Genomic DNA, 17,877 nt, shown 5'->3' on the forward strand with positions numbered 1-17,877 from the left:
GGAAACCCTATACCATTTCAGACAAATGGCTGTCCAGTCTCTTCTTAAAAACCTCCAGTGTTGGAGCATTCACCGCTTCTGGAGGCAGGTTGTTCCACTGGTTAATTGTTCTAACTGTCAGGAAGTTTCTCCTTAGTTCTAGGTTGCTTCTCTCCTTGCTTAGTTTCCACCCGTTGCTTCTTGTCCTGCCTTCAGGCGCTTTGGAAAATAGCTTGACTCCCTCTTCTTTGTGGCAGCCCTGAGATATTGGAACACTGCTATCACGTCCCCCCTCATCCTTCTCTTCATTAAACTACAAGTTTTAATAATTATGTTTTACACAAAGAATGTTTTCTTTATGTAAAGCATAATTATTAAAACTTGTAGGCCAAGTTTAAGAATTCAGAATGTATATTTCTATTTGTTTTTACCACTATGTTGATATATTATTTCTACAGTAAAAAAAAGTGGTAGCCTCATTGAAATTTAATTTCTGAATTGACTTGACTTGTTTCTCACCAGTGGTTCCTTTTCTTTCAGGCACTTAATTTATATACCTAGGGTTGCTGAACAGGTATAATCTTTCTTTCCACTTGATTTTAAATACAACTGCTTAGTTCCCTGCAGCATCTCTGTATACATTAAAATCTTGTAAATGTAAATGTTAACACAAATTGCAAATCTGCATCTTTCCTCATTTCTAGAATATTCACAACAGTTTCAAATAGTCTGGGAGACTATGTAATGTTAATTTAATTTAAACTGCTGTACAATCACTCATGGTACTTCTAGCGGATGTAATATCTTCAGCTGATTAATGCCTTATGAAAAAAGAAATGCTTGTGATGTTGGGCAGTCCCATTCCCTACATCAATACTTTTCCAAGGACATTAAATACATTTCCCAGAAAATTTGATGCCTTTCATCCACTTTCTCTGTTGCTTTCCCCTTTCTCTATCTTCCTCAATCTTGTCAAGAATAAACTTTTTTCTTCCTAACTCCCACTACACCTGTTCCCATCACCTGCCTGATGTAGCTCCATTTTCCCTTCTTGATCAAGTGAATAGTCACCATTTATCTGGTTCCAAGTATACTTGACTTTTTTAAAAAACAGATACTTTAAACAGTTATCTTAAAATCCATCCTTTGGAAATTTATATCTTTGTTGTCTTCTACTTTTTTTTAGTACCAGCTATCACATACATTAAGAAGCACCGTGTTTCAATGGCTTAAAAGATGCCAGAGAAATTTCAGCTGTTTGAGTCCTACTACCCTGGGATGGAGTGAGTTCCCATTACTTACCTCAGCTCCTGCCATCCTAGCAGTTTGAAAGCATGGAAATGCAATAGATAAATAGGTACCACTTCAGTGGGAAGGTATCAACATTCTGTATTTTATATGCTTTTCACTGTGGCATGATGTTATGCTGGGCACAGATCATAGAAACATCTATAGACAGTGCTGGCTTAATGGCTTTAAGAAACGGATATAAGCACCACCCCCTAAAATCAGCTATGATTAATGGAGTAAAACCCACAGTGACTCCTTTAACTCTTGTTTTAATCACATACATCACTACAAAATGTTTTAACTATTTCTATCCTTATTATTGATGAAACATTGTTATCCTTCATTGTCTTGAGTTTATCACTGCCTTTTCCCTAGATCTCCTCTTTCCTTTCTAATACATTGTGAATCTTTATGTATTCATGAATGCAACAAAATAAATATACCTGTTTCCTTCACTTTTTTGCTGCCAATTATGCATTGACTAAACAAGCAAACATTAACCTCAATTTTTCATTGCCATGTTTACTTTCATAATGAATTAAATTTTCTTTATTTTAAGCTATTAAAATAGTACATTAACATATTTCAATTTATTAGAAATTCCACACCCAGCTTTGATTCCAATTATCAATCTTTTTAATCCTGCTATTCTTACAATATATTCATTCAACAAGTTAAGCAAAGATAAGCAAGTATGCTTCTCACTCCCTTCCTTAATCTATATCAAAGACAACTGGAGCAAGGAGCAATGGTGGCCAGACTGATATCAGCAGTGTTGTGTTTTGCTGTGCTGCTCCATTTCTATGTGTGCTGTGACACTGAATGTACACTCTAAGAGGCAGTGCTTTTCACAAAGGCAATGACTTATTTTTGATGCTGCTGTTCTGAACAACTACGCTTCTCCAAACTCAGTTATTTTTTTTCAATAGCTTCCTGTTCATTGTAAAAAATCCTCAGGTGCTCAGGCGTACACACAAACCTTAATATGTTTTCTATTCTGGGATAATTTATGTAGTCAAAGGCCTTTGTGGCTCAGGTAAAATAATTCTTTCTCATATTCTCTTTCTTTCTTTAGCATCCATCTTATAGTAGCTCATCATATTTAGTAAGTTCACGCTTGGAATATTGCATCAAGTTTTGGTCACCACATTATAAAAAAGTTGAGATTCTGGAAAGAGTGCAGAGAAGAGCAAGAAAAATGATTAAGGTCCTGGAGACTAAAATATATGAGGAATAGTTGCAGGAATGGGATATGTCTAGTTTAATGAGGGGAAAAACTAGGGGTGACATGATAGCTGTGTTCCCATATTTGAGAGGCTGCCACAAAGAAGGGGGTCAACCTATTTTCCAAAGCACCAGAAGACAAAACAATAAACAATGAATGGAAGGAGAGAAGGAATCAAGAGAGAAGCATCCTAGAACTAAGGAGAAATTTCCTAACAGTGAGAACAATTAATCAGTGGAATGGCTTACCTCCAGAATTTGTGCTCCATAACTGGAAATTTTCAAAAAGGGACTGGACAACCAATTATCTGAAATAGTATAGACTCTCCTGGTTGAGCAGGGCATTGGGCTAAATGATCTCCAATGTGCCTTCCAATTCTGTTATTCTGTTTCTGTTACCAATCTTGTGTGCCTCTACCCACTTTGTAACTTGATTGTCAATCTGATATTTCTCTCTCCGTATATGGATTAGTATGATTTTTCATAATCCGAACTTTTTCCTAAATCTCAGTATAAGTAAATACTGTGATGTTTTTTTTTTTCCTCCCTGACGTCTAAGGCATAAAATCTTTCCTATTTGTTGACATGGAGCTATTAGCACCTTAGCTGCTTCTTGTCCATGACCTTTAAACAATTAAGGAGGTATTTCATTTGCTCTTGATGCTCTGCCATTTTACAACTGGTTATTGACTATTATCACATTTTTAGTTGAGTCAGTTCACAAGTAAACTGTTTTTCTATAATTATTTCTGTCATTTTATAATCTGTGTTCTAAATTATTTCAGTATTTGTGGGTATACATATTCTATTCAGCAATAGGCTCAGATCATCCCAGACATTTTTTCTGATTATATTCCCACTTTTCTTGTTACATAGGGTTTTCATGATAGCTTGTCTGGAAGTCATTTGGATCATCTCCTTTTTGGACATTTAAAAAAAAACCTATTTCTTTCTGTCTCTTCTCTCTTCACTATTCCTCACATTCTCCTCTGCATAAGCCAAGCATTTCAAATCTGTTTCTCACATGATTAGATAAGCTCTTTCTTTTTAGATTCTCAGGCAAGGTATTCTTTAACAAGGAGAACATTTTCTCATTCAGCCCCTTCAGCATTTTCCACAATTGCCTTGCATATCTCTTATTCCCTAAGTGAACCAAAATTGAATTGCTCACTGCCAGGCAAAGATTTCCAGTTTCTTTTTCATTAGCTCCATCTTAAATTCTTTACTCCTTTACCAGTTCTGCTAGTCCACAGAGTTTGCGAGATGCTGCTGCTTGCCCTTCAAAATTATTTTTATTTAAAGGATCATTGCTCAAATTCAAGAATTTCTCAACTGTTTGAGATTGCTGTTCAATCTCTTTGTTGAATATGGTTTTCATGCAACTTTTAAATGTATGTGGGCAGTCTTTTCATTTTTTAGGTTCATAAATACTTTAAAAAAAAAGATTGGTGCAACTCTGATTGAATATCACAGATATAAATACTAAGCAGAGTGTCTCCATATGTAATAAAAACAAACCACAAATAGTATCAAATATATTTTAAGGTCTAAAAAAAAGAAATTAAGTTTATTAAGAGAATTATATGTGCTAACAGAAATCCTGGAAGAGGTTTATTTTGATTTTGGAACAATCTGCTCACGCTTAATCTGAAGGCAATAAGAAATATAACATTTGTATGATTCTGCAAATGTGTAACTCTGAAGATTTAATTCCTTTTATTTGTTTGCTATTTGCAACACTGAACTTCATGCTCACAACAATAGTAATATACTATAAATACAATTTTAGAATATAATATCTTGCTCCAATTGAGACAGCTATAAATTCCTACAGATATATTAAGTATTTTCTGCGTTCGAGAAAGATCAAATGCGATCAACCTCTGGATCAAAATAACTAAAATAGGCTTCAGGATTTAAGATTCATAAAATTATGCAAAAACATTCATACATACAAATCACTGTTTTGCAAAAATAACATTTATGGTTATTTGCATGATTATTTTACTGGTAAATTAACTATGCATTTTTATAATTTATTATATACTTATTCTCTTTTCCATTCTCTCCCTTGATCTATCTATAACAGTTTTGTGAAAATGTATGCCCCATGTTTGTTTTTTCTGAAGTTTTGCATATCTTTGCTATTGAATGTTAAATCAATCAATTTTATTTCTGTCTTTCTCCGGCACAAAGGATAGGATAAATGATACAGAATGATTCACAAAAGCATGAAATAATTATATCACTTAAAAGCACCCTATCATATTAGATATTAACAGTATAAGGTGTACTTATTACAAAATATCTATGAGAGTAAGATCCATAAACTAAACATCTGGGTCTGATTCATATATAAAAGACATTGAAATAAATAATAAACAAATGTGAAGTTTTTATCATGTATTTCATATACAGCATATCCAACCTGTAAAGTGCCAATGTGAAAGATAAATCATTGCTATAAATCAGTTTTTTCTATTTACAGTATGGTTGGAGGCATATTCTTAAAGAATTTAGAATAGAATAGAATAGAATAGAATAGAATTGGAAGGGACCTTGGAGGTCTTCTAGTCCAGCCCCCTACTTGAGCAGGAGAACTTATACCATCTCAGACAGGTGAATGTCTAGTCTCTTCTTAAAAATCTCCACTGATGGAGCGCCCATGATTTCTGGGAGTAAACTGTTCGACTGGTTGATTGTCCTCACTGTCAGGAAGTTTCTCTTAATTCCAGGTTGCTTCTCTCCTTGATTAGCTTCCAACCATTGTTTCTCGTCCTTCCCTCTGGTGCGTTGGTGAACAACCTGGCCCCCTCTGCCTTGTGGCAGCCTCTCAGATACTGGAACACTACTATCATGTCCCCCCTATTTTTTTTTAGACTAGCCAAACCCAAGTCCTGCAGCTGTTCTTCATATATTTTAGTCTCCAGGCCTTTGATCATCTTAGTTGCTCTTCTCTGAATTTTTTCCAAACTCTCAACATCTTTTTTGTGATATGGTGACCAAAATTGGCTGCAGTATTCCAGGTGTGGTTTTACTAGGGTTTTATAAAGCACTACTAATACTTCATGTGATCTTGATTCTATGCCCCTGTTTATACAATCCATGATTGTATTAGCTTTTTTGGTTGCTGCTGCACACTGCTGGCTCATGGTCAAGTAATCATCCACTAGGCAATCACTTGAACTGATATAATTTGAACTGATATAGACCAGATCTGCCCTACATAACCCTTGCAAACTTTAGTTGTCATCATCACAATGAAGTTCTCACCATACTTATTTTACAGTTGCTTCATGTGCCACTCAAAAACAATTTTTGAAGACCACATTTTATTTAAATCTTGATGATTATTCAGTATGAAAAATATACCAAAACCATTTCTGAAGCTCTGGGTTTCACTTACCTATCATGACAAATTGGAAATACAGAAGATTTGGGACATTAGTGATCTCAAAAATCACTTCAAACATGCAGCCTAACATTGCTCAGGATGCCACACAGAACTACAGAAGAACCTCTAGAGCTACTGTATGTAGTTAGCTAAAGTCAATGTACATAATTTCAAAATCAGAACAGTACTGTGGAAAAATGGGGTAACTTTATTTTTTTTGTTTCTTAACACTTTGGGGTGGGATAGGATGGGATGGGATGGGATGGGAAGGGAAGGAGGGACTAGCCTAGTATTGAGTTCTTGGGTGATTGATTTCAACTTTGCCCAATCTCAGAGTTTGGACAACACTGGAGGGCATTTCAGATAACACTATTATTAATGTGTCAGATAAGTTTCTCAAAGAAAGAATCCTTTTTCTGTTTTAGGAAATGGCTTGAATTCATATCAAATACTGGTAACCATATTACTTTTAATAATCAAAATCAATACCCTTATGATGAATTATTTACACTTTTCTAAAACTCTATCTGTATTTGCTTAGAATTCCCTCTCGTGTCTTTATTCCATGTGCCAGAAATGCACTAATAAGAATTTACCAATCATTCTTCCAGGGGTCATATTTCTAGTCTTCTCATTATAGCTTTGGTACAAAGTGTCCTCCCTTAAATGTTTGTGTGTGCATACATAATGCTAATTTATACTATAGCCTTATTTCAATTTGCTAATAATTTATGAACATTTATTTTGATTTATAGAGTGCTTGAACTTTTCTTAATGGCAATACAGGCATAATTCCACAAATATTGGCTTTTCTCTACGTATTATTCATTTAATAATTCTTAAATACTCCTAGTTATTGCTCCATCCAAAGTGGTCTGTGAATATCTATCTTATAATATTAAAATTAGTAGTATCAAAATTCAGTCAATTCACCAGACAGAGCATTAATAAAAACTATATCGAAGTAATTTCCAAAAGCAGATTAAATAGTTTTAACTTTAATTGCATCTGGAAAATATAGACCAATTTGATTTTAATGACATAATTAAAGGAAATATTCCAACTTCTCCCTTCACAATCAGTTAAACCAAAAGATATTTAAATTCAACTCTATTACACACAAACAATAAAAGGATAGGAACTATTTAATTGATAAGCCAGGAAAAAATAAATGTATGACAGAAATAGTAGTTTAGACAAGTCACATGCATTTTTCAAAAGTTATTTTCAGCTTATCAGGATTTTCTCCCAGATAGGTGTGTGAAGAATTGCATTTTAATTATGTGGAACTAAGTTGAATTCAAATATGCATGGAAGCATCTTCGGCTATCTACTGACATAAGGAACAATTCCCTTAATCCTTTATTAGTTCCCTAATGTTTACCTCTCATATGCAGCCATAAATTTTAAAAGTGGTTTGTTTTTCTGATCCAAATTGAAATATTTGACAAAAAAAAATGACTGAGTGGTTCTTCAGAAGCTGAGCAAATGATGGGATAATAGATCTCTTTAGAAACAAGATGTTAAGGCTTAACTTCAAATCTTGCTCATACAGTATATTTATTGAAAATAATAAAAGAAAAGAGCTCTGGTTCCAATATTGACTTTTACTCAAATTATAATAACACAGTCTAATAGCAGTTATTCACAAGACCCAAGAACAGCAAATATACCGAGTTATGCCCTATGCAAAAACTGGCATTTCTAGCATAGCATTATCAGATATAGAACATAAATTGGTTTTCCATTCAGAAAACCTTTTTTTTTCTATTCAGAAATTACCTATTGTTGGAGTCTTCATGGAGAAAACCATTTAAAACTCACAAGGATATGTTTTAAAGTGCTGAACTGAAATTGCAATGAACCATTTATGTAAATATTAAAGTTCACATTGAGATAAAGTTTATCAAATATTTTGAGTTAGCATTGGGTTAAACAAGTTGCACTTGTTTAATCAAGAATGAAATATGGACTTTTGCTCTTTGATTATTGAACCTTGTAAAGTCAGATCTACTTAATAATGGAGTCAATCTACTGTTTTCCAGAATAGTTGTATTTTGAAAACATCCAAAAATGAACTTATTTGTGTTTAAGAATGATAAACTTGTGATAAGTACAGATGAACAAAGTGGTTTTCTGTGTTGTATAAGAGATGCTAGTTCCATCGTAGTGCATAAGCTTGGCCCAGGAAAAGGTGAAGATCTGTAATATGCATTGCCTTTGGAAACAAAACAGTGGAAATGATAAACTTAGTTTAATGTTCCTGTATATAAATAGAAAAAAAAAACATTTATATGAAGTACAATTGATTTCTCATATCATAGATGCACAAGTCTATATAATGTAGTAGAAAACAATGGAATTTGGGGAAAGAAACATTTCATCCCCACTCAGATCTAATCACTTTGCTTCTCACTATAATTAACTCTCCTTTGATTGAGTTTGCTATGCATTCATCCTGCTCTTATTAGGTCAATCATTTCTGTGTCATAATATATGGATAAAAGGATGGCTCTGTTACTCCACATAGCTTTATCTTCATCAGTTCAAGCCAATATTTGAAAATTACAATGCATCACAACACTACTGAATTGTGTCCACGTTAAATAGTTAAGGCTGGCATAGCTGGCTTTAGAAGAGAGTCAACTGAGTTCATGGAAAATTCATCTATTGATATTTATTAGTCATTATGTTGTCTTGAGGGTCACAGATATCATATTACTAATGCAAGTAATGGAAAACCACAAAATGGACTAGCCATCATATATTGCTTGCTGATTTTCCACAGGCAGCCATTGTGGGAAACTGGAAACTGAATCTCAAAAACTATTGGTCTAATAGAACAGGGATAAATCTATGCTCTTCTTAATTCTAAAATTATTTTTTCCTTACCTGACTTGTAGAGTTATACATTACTTTGTGAGTAGATGGAATTATTGCATCATTCTGAAGTACAACCACACTTGGAGAGGAGTTGAATTGGGCCCCTAAGACTTTTACTTCACCAAATTTTAAGTTATTTGGGTCAAAATATCCTTGATGGGCAATCCTGATATCCAAGACATTCTGAAAGACAGTTTCCCAATGTCATTATTTATAAAATTATTTCATAATTTGCCATTATTTCATAATTTGATTCCACCATGTAATCTATTATTGGGGTAATAGGATGAGAATGGAAATAGCAGCAATGGGAATATTGGCAAAAGGTTGTGACTCTCATGGTTTAATGATACTGGCTTCTAATAATATGTAGATAAAAGCTCATTGTCTTGAGTTGTTGACCAGAATTTATGGATTATTACTGATCTTTGTAAATCTAAATGTAGCTTTGCCTACTTATTATTGTGTTTGGCTTAACATGCCCCACTTTCCCTATGGGAGACCATGCCATTCTGCATTTCTTCTTGTTTTGTATATTATAACTCTGCAAACTAAAGAAAGTTGCTCCAGAGTAAATGAGCATTTTGACTAAAATAAATGTATTATTCACATGTCAGAAAGCTTGGATGAGAAGAGAAATGTCTTCAAGAAAAACAAAGAAAGTCCAGTTGTCTTTGAAAAAAAACCTTTGGGATAACCATGACCTGAGAATGGCTATCTCCATAAGTATAATTCACATGTAGAAGCCCTAATTCATACCAAGTTGGTATAGATTAGGTATTTTTCCCTTCTTCTTTCATTTGCTTCCCATTTTGACCCTCTCACCTATCATTGCCTTTGTGCCTGGGCCCAGCCTGACGGGCCTCTGAGTGGCTCTCAGCTCACCATCAGGCTGCAGTCCAGGCACAAAAGCAATGGCAGGTGGGAGGGATGGGTGGGAAGCCTCTGCCCACTGCTGCCTGCCTGTTGCCAGCTTTTAAAAAAAGCCTGCAGAGCACTGGCTTCCTTGTCTTCTTCCACCCTCCCCTCCATTGCCTCTGTTCCTGGACAACCAGCCTCACACCGAATGGGGAGTTGGCCTGCTCCCCCATGCAAGGCTTCCCCACCTCCACAATGGCAGGAGCCACACCAGTGCCATTTGCCTCCTTGCTGCCCCATGCAAGGCTTTCTCCCCCTTCGCAATGGCAAGAGCCGTGGCAGCGCCATTCACTTCCTTGTTGCCCCACGCAAAACTTTCCCCCCTTCCACAATGTCAGGAACCATACCAGCGCCTCCTTGTTGTCCCATGCCAGGCTTTTCCCCCCTCCCCCTGCAATGGCAGGAGCCCCCAACTTGCAAAGCAGCTGTTGCACTTTTTTTTTAAAAAAAAAACTTGCATCACAGGCTTCCCCCTCCCAAACAGCCCCTGCATTCACCCATCACAGGCTGCCCCTGCAGCACCATGGCATCTGCCAGCCACCCGATTGGCTGGTGGCTATCTGTCCTGCACAGCCAAAGGCCTGGGACACAGGTGCCTTGGCAAAAGGCCAGGTTGAAGGGCGTGGGGTAGAGGGCAAGGGGTCCATTGGCTAGGGAGAATGGCCAGGGGCAGGCCAGCCAAGGAGGAATGCTGGAGATAAATGGGCTGAGGCAGGAGGAGGGAGGCAGTGGAGGCGTGTCCAAGAGTGGGAGTCGAAGGATCCTAGCCCAGGAGCAAGATTGAAAGCAATCTGAGAGAAAAAAAATCCCAGCATTCATTCTCTCTCTCTCTCTCTCTCTCTCTCTCTCTCTGTGTGTGTGTGTGTGTGTGTGTGTGTGTGTGAGAGAGAGAGAGAGAGAGAGAGAGAGAGAGAGAGAGTCAATTAATTTGCATTTAGCACACATACACATTTTGTTTCTTCCTTCATTGTTTCTGTCTTTTTCTCTATGGGTCATACACAGACATGTACAAATGTTATTGGCAAGTAACTGATTCAAAGAAAGCATTTTGGTCATATTGGTTTGGATCTGGAGGATGTATACTGAAGCATAAATGATTTCTCTGTACAGGCAGTCGACTTATGACCACAATTTAGTCCAAAATTTATGTTGCTAAGTGAGACATTTGTTAAGTGAATTTTGCCCCATTTTATGACCTTTCTTGCCACAATTGTTCAGTGAATCACTACAGTTGTTAAATTAGTAACATGGTTGTTAAGTGAATCTGGCTTCCCCATTGACTTTGCTTGTCAGAAGGTCGCAAAAGATGATCACATGACCCTGGGACACTGCAACCGTCATAAATATGAGTCAGTTGCCAAGCTTCTGAATTTTGATCACATAACCATGAGGATGCTGCAACAGTTGTAAGTGTGAAAAACAGTCATAAGTCACTTTTTTCAGCACTGTTGTAACTTTGAATGGTCACTAAATGAACTGTTGTAAGTTGAGGATTACCTGTACTGGTTCATTCAATTGGGAAATAATGCCTAGGAAATGTACATACCTGACTGACATTAAACGTGTGTAAGAGGTAAAGTCCTTTCTCATATGCATCTGTAACAAAATAATAGCAATATATGATTATTGTATTGCCTATGTTTCTGACATGCTGTTTTCCACCATTTCATTCATTTATTCATTCAATATTTAAACTGCCCAATAGCCAAAGTGTTTGGGCAGTTTACAACAAAACTCACTAAAAATTAAAGAATATAATAATAATAAAATAAAGAAACAGATATTCTTTAACCTTGAGATAGTGTCATTGCCACCTGACAAAGCATTCCAAGCACAGGATAAGACGAATCTGTCCTTTGCAAAGTCCAATGAGATGAGACCATCAAAAGAGATATGACTAACGGTGCTTCATTGCTTACACAAACTAGGTAGAAATCCCCATGGGATGGAGCAGTTCAGATCGCTGCATTTTTGCTGGTTTTGAAGAATTTTGCTGGTTTGGGGATTCCTTGACTGGAAAAAGGGGCATAAGATGGCTCTTCTTGAACATGCTTTGATTCCTGTCACATGTTATTTTACTACCCGTGTTTCCCCAAGAATAAAACCGAGTCTTATATTAATTTTTGCTCCAAAAGATGTATTAGAGCTTATTTTCCGGCTAGGGTTTATATTTGGGGAAATATGGTATTAAATGTGTCTGTCTGGCTGATGATCTTAACTGGGGCTTATTTTTGTGGTGGGGCTTATATTGCGAGTGTCCTGAAAAATCACACTAGGGTTTATTTTCCGGTTGGGCCTGATTTTCGGGACAACATAGTATATTATTTCCTTATATTGTCTTGGAATAAAGCCTTAAGTATTCATAATATGTGTTCATTACATTTGAACTGAACACCATATGGCAGAATTGTAATCAGCTAGCATCATCTTTTAGAAAAGACCATGCAGTTAGTAGTGGAATCACTATATGCTATAATGTTTCCATATCTCATTTCAGTCTGTCCTGGAGGATAGCGTGGCCAATATCAAATGCCACTGAAAAGTCCAGGAGAAGCAACAGGAGAAAACCTTTTTGCCATCCCAGACCATCCCACAGGGTGACCAAGGCAATTTATGTTCCAAAGGTCTGAAACCATGTTAAAATGGATCGAAAAAAAATCAATTTTACCAAGGAATTCACTAGGACAATCCATGGGAAATGTTATATGCAGTGTCATCCAGTTATATAAACACAACTGTAGACCAAATAACTTCCTAACAGCAACAAACAGGTAACCAAATAAATAGTTGAGCAAAAGCATGAATTTCTAACGGAAATAGTGGTACATGTTTGTTTTAAGTATAGTTGAACAACAAGTTCATTACTAAAATTGGAAGAAAATTAAATTTTAGGTGGAACAATTTCCATGCATTTGACCCTATAAGAAAGCTAAAAGAAATAGGTAAACCATCAATAGATTAATTTGACTGTTTGTTCGTTTCTAGCATTGCCTTCTAGAGTTCTTAGAAGCCATGCAAAAATGATGCTTTAAATCAAAAAATATTTACTTGTCCTAGGATTAAGGACATATTTTTTTTAAGTTATGCTAAAGGGGCTTTACATTCTTTTCAATAATTTGCATTATACAGTTAAACATCCTAAGAGGGTTACAATTCAGTATATCATCAATGTGTTCTACTGTATATATACAGTAAGCCAATTAAATCTATTGATTAGTCTATCAAAGTTATATTTACCAATTGTTGTTCCATCATCCCAATAAAGAAGTCCTTGAGAAGTTCCATTATCATCCAAAGCAATTGTAAGTCCCATTACATTTTTTCGACTAAAAAAAAAGAAAAAGGAAGAGAAGAGAAGAGAAGAGAAGAGAAGAGAAGAGAAGAGAAGAGAAGAGAAGAGAAGAGAAGAGGAAGGACATAAAAAAAGAAAGTTGATTTAGTTTCATCATTGTTCTAACTTGAGCTAGAGCAGAGGTGTCAAACTGCTGGTCCATGGGCCTGACACGTCATGCGGAAGCCGCACCCACTCTATTGCCGGCAATGGCAAAACTGTCCCAATACATTGCGTGATGTCACATGACAATGCGAGTATGACATGTCTGAGTTAGAGTATGTTGGCCTCCTAAGAATTTGTTGTCTAGCCACTCTTAGAGAAGATATAATATTTATTTATTTATTTATTTATTTATTTATTTATTTATTTATTTATTTATTTATTTATTTATTTATTTATTTATTTATTTATTTATTTAACTGCTCATCTCAACCCAGTGACTCTGGGCAGTGAACAACTCTAAAACAATTACATATTTCATAATATGTATATTTTAATGTCATTTTTATATTTTTAAATGTTTTGTTTGTATACTGGTTGTTTTATATGATTGTTGTACACCACCCAAAGTTGTTTTTTTGTAAGATGGGCAGCTATATAAATTTGATTAATACTTCCAGTACTTCTCAATATAAAATTCATGAGGAAGGTACCAATATTGTGACACATTGGCTCATACCTGGCCTTGGTGTTTAAACCAGGTAGCTGCCATGGGATAATATAGCCACCTCTGACATGAAGATTGATGTGATCAAGAGGAGTTGGCAATTTTCTCTGCTGCCGCCTTGTACCAATGTTTTCATCCTATTTGCAAAGAAGAAAATATTTGTCCATGTTGTTCTCCCCACCTCCCCAAAAGTCACAGACTCCTCCACATTTATTGGAGAACTTGAATAATGTTTTCTTTGGTTGCTTTTACCAACATTTGATTCAAATTACCATCAGTATCTAGCTCAGTGCCCCCCTTTTATTCATCAAAGTCTTCTTATTCTTGAACTCAATTGAAGTTTGAAGCTAGAAGAAAGTATGGAAATTTACTACTATAGAAGTAGTAAAAAAAAAGAAAGAGAGAGATTATTACTTACTGTGTAATAATCATACCAGCGCGCATCTGGAAAGTAAGCTCCCACTTCTGTAGTGTTCTACATTTAAATAGATACATTAATATTAAAAATATGAATGGTTCTTTTTGAAGAAAAAATATGTTCACACATATTGTTTTCCTCTCTCAACTTACTTCATGTAGTGCAGGACTAATGAGCAATGCAGGTCCCCATAGAAACTGCTCATATATACTCCATGTTGCTTTATCATCTGTAAATCTAAAAGTAGTATAATGAATGATTATGTAGAGCAAGGTTGCACTCTGCTTTTTATCTACCAAAACTTTAATCATCTCTTCCTCCTCCATTTTTAAAACTTAATCAGAAGCTTTTGCCCATCTATTTCAAGTTATCCAAAACTATCAATATCTTCTGATTAACATCTTATCGAGAGCAATAAGAGCATTATGCTTCTTTAAAAATCAAATACCTGGATGTGTGCCAAAAATGCTATTTTATATACTTGGTTGGAAAAGATTGTTCTAAATGTTGAAAAATGTAGCTGCTCTTGAGATTAAATTTCCAACCTGTTGAGTTTTTTTAAAGAAGGAAGGGCATATTTTCCTTTTTAAAAAGGATATATTCAGTTGTTATTTTATTGCAAACAAAAACTAAGCTTTGAAAGTTCACACACCATTAATTAATTAAAAGTCACCTCTTGATGACTCTTCATTTCAGAGAGAATTTTCACTTTTCCTATTGAGTGTCACACAATGGTGATGGTATGAATGAAAATAATATTCAAACTTTGGGCTTTTTTTTTATATATTTAAAATAATATAAATTATAAGAATTCACATTCACTGAATAGCATATGTTTAGATATTTAATTGTGTTTAATTATATTCTGTTTCTATTATAACGTAACATAGAAACTGTATAATATTTTTTTCCCCAGAAAAATGCAAGTCCAAGAAGGAACTCATCTCAGCTTCTTCTGTTGAAGGAAAAATAAATGACTTTAGTCAGATAACTTTACACATTACAGTGCTTTGTGCAGTGATAGGAAGGATTGGATACTGAGTATTCCTCTAATTGCTGGAATAACAAACTAGTAAGTGTGTATGTGTGTGTGTGTGTGTTTCCTTCCTTTTTATAAACTAAAAAAGAACCAAAACAATTTCAAAATGACAGAAGGATTCAAGAATATTCAATACTTACTCATGAAGTAAAGGGCGCACAACAGTGCTGCCGTGGGCATGGGCATCATACATTAATGTGTACAGATATGGAAGCAAAGTATATCTGGTATTGAGCACGTTCCTGGATATGTCTTCAAATTCCTTATTAAAGGCTACAGGGTCTTGCTTCTAAAATTTCAAATAAATATAATTGTTAGATTTTCAGAAATTGTCACTTTGCTGCTATATCCACATTTCCTTGCTGTTTCTGACATGCACAGAAAGCATTAGGAAAAATAAATAAATAATATACTTGTATTTTCTAGATGGATGTCAGTCCCACTTAGGTACACCAGACCAAAAAATCAATGCCAAGTTAAAAGTTAAAACTACTTTGATTTAGATTTGGTATAACAGAATCTTGCATGTCTCATTGCACTGTATTTCCTCCACTTTCCTAGACTATTGTGAATTATGGAGATGTCTGTCTCAGCCGCTTACTGGCTGTTGTGGATTTAAAATATGTTTTTAATTTCTTTAAAAACTGAACTATTTCTTTTTGTTCTTCTCAACCCAATGGGATGCTGGAATAAATTATGTAAAGGAGCTCAAGACAATCTCTATTTGCCAATGATCCAGATAACTTTCCAAAATGTGAACAGAAAAATACCAAATTTGGAATAGGGCAGAATCCACAAAAATAAATGTTGACATTGAGTATGTACCATATTTGGCTGAGGGCTAAAAAAAAAAAAAAAAAAGACCTGAAATCCCACCCCCATCCTTAAGAGAGCAGAAGAGAGGCAGTAATAAGTAGTGGCAATTGCCTCACTCTACTTTCTCCACCATCTTTCCTGGCCGTGTGGCCAAGAGTGTAATTTATGTAGCCTATCCTGTGCTTCCTGGACATGCAGACCACCACAGATATATAGACTCATGATAAGGGGAAAGCAAAAACAAACAGAACAGTCTTCACTAACTGCAGAATATATACAGTACATTCTAGAAAATTTACCACTTACAGATGGCAAATTAGTGGGAAAGAATATTTAAATAGAACAAAGTCTATCTCATAAAGAAAAAACTGTGCAACAGATTGAATAGTGGACTAGCAGTAGCACTTCACATTTCTGTCCATCTAAATTCAGCAGCATATATTTAAATTTTGGCAGGCCAGAATTTCTGGTCCTTTATCAATATGCAATAAAACTAGATCTTTCTTCACTAGCCTTATTAAGTATGAAAGTGTTGTTTCCTCCTTAATTTATTTTCCCACTCACTTTGTTAACCTATTTTCTACAATATATTTCTAACCTTGCTGTTCTACACATTAGACGACAGACACCTTTTGGAATACAGCAACCAGCAGAGGCCAAATCAGTTAATTTCCCTGCCTATTTATGAGACTTATCTCTAACTCACTTTCTTTTTTCTTTTTGCCCCTTTTGTTATAAACAACTAAGGGGTTAATGTTTGGAATATAACTTCTTATTTTTGCAGATTTATGTCAGCACTGTGTTCCTAGCAGACCCCAAGGTTTATAGAACCATATAGTTTGAATGAGTCTTTGGCCGTTTAAATCAACTTCTTGCTTAGTGCAGAAGTCCAAATTAAAATATCCCAGATAAATGGCAATCTAACCTCCATCTGAACATATCCAATTAAGCAGTCCATTATAAGAACATGACCTGTTGGATCAGGCCATATATCTTCTTACTTAGCATTTTGTTTCTTATAGTGGCCAATCAGATGGCTCTGGAATCCTCACAGCAGAAAATGGAGACAAATTCTTCTGCAATTGGTATTTGCAGAATATTAAAGTATCAATACTATAGTACTAAGCCATGAATATTAATACTACTTAAATTACATGTATTTGCCAATGATTTGGTAATAATTTTGGAAAATCTCTTGGAAGGAATAAAAGTAATAATATAAAACTTAAGGGATTTTGATGCAGTAGCTGGATTTTAAATCAATAATGAGAAAAGGAAAAATGTTAGCAAAAAAATGAAGATGGAAGAGCAAAAATAACTGATAGAAAAAAGTGATATATGGCACCAGAGAAATTGTCTAGAACAGGGTTCCCACCCCCGGTCCGTGGACTGGTACCTGGCCACAGCATGCCAGCAACCGGGCTGCACTGACAACCAAAGCCCCATCTGTGAGATGCAGGCAGCATACAAAGCCATGCACTCTCTGGTCCATGGAAAATCCTTTCTCCACGGAACTGGTCCCTAGTGCCCAAAAGGTTGGGGACCTCTGGTCTAGAATGTATAAAGCCACTTCAGCTTATGTTGGAAGTGTGAACAACAAGAAGGTATATTTTATCATCTTGGGTTGATGTGTTTCGTTTTTTATCTGGTTAATTTTTATTTAGTAAGGTACTTTTAATTCTACGCGGGAGAAAACCCGATTAACTAAAGACCTACATATATATATATATATATATATATATATATATATATATATATATCATTACACAATAAACTAAAAATAAAAGGTTGTCTCCTAGGTAAATTCATGACTGATAGCACTTAAAAAAGTGAGACCACCAGGAGAATTATGAAACCATAAAAAGGTTTAATAAATATAAAACGCCGAGCTTTCGCCGGGTCCTCCCGGCTTCAT

The 17,877-nt window shown here is 35.3% G+C and overlaps 1 protein-coding gene across 1 annotated transcript in view; it reads right to left on the reverse strand.

Moving 5' to 3' along the window:
* Nucleotides 1-7,050: 7,050 nt before the first annotated feature.
* Nucleotides 7,051-17,877, reverse strand: part of LOC107292946 (maltase-glucoamylase, intestinal-like) — a 77,001-nt gene continuing 66,174 nt past the window's right edge. The window contains 8 exon segments of the mRNA XM_015822078.1: nt 7,051-8,105; nt 8,780-8,953; nt 11,235-11,284; nt 12,926-13,014; nt 13,702-13,826; nt 14,108-14,164; nt 14,260-14,344; nt 15,287-15,435. Coding sequence (XP_015677564.1) covers nt 8,043-8,105; nt 8,780-8,953; nt 11,235-11,284; nt 12,926-13,014; nt 13,702-13,826; nt 14,108-14,164; nt 14,260-14,344; nt 15,287-15,435 — 792 coding nt within the window. The 3' untranslated portion in view covers nt 7,051-8,042.

This window comes from Protobothrops mucrosquamatus, unplaced genomic scaffold, assembly GCF_001527695.2.
Source record: "Protobothrops mucrosquamatus isolate PMUCROS unplaced genomic scaffold, P.Mucros_1.0 scaffold1458, whole genome shotgun sequence".
Taxonomy (NCBI): domain Eukaryota; kingdom Metazoa; phylum Chordata; class Lepidosauria; order Squamata; family Viperidae; genus Protobothrops; species Protobothrops mucrosquamatus.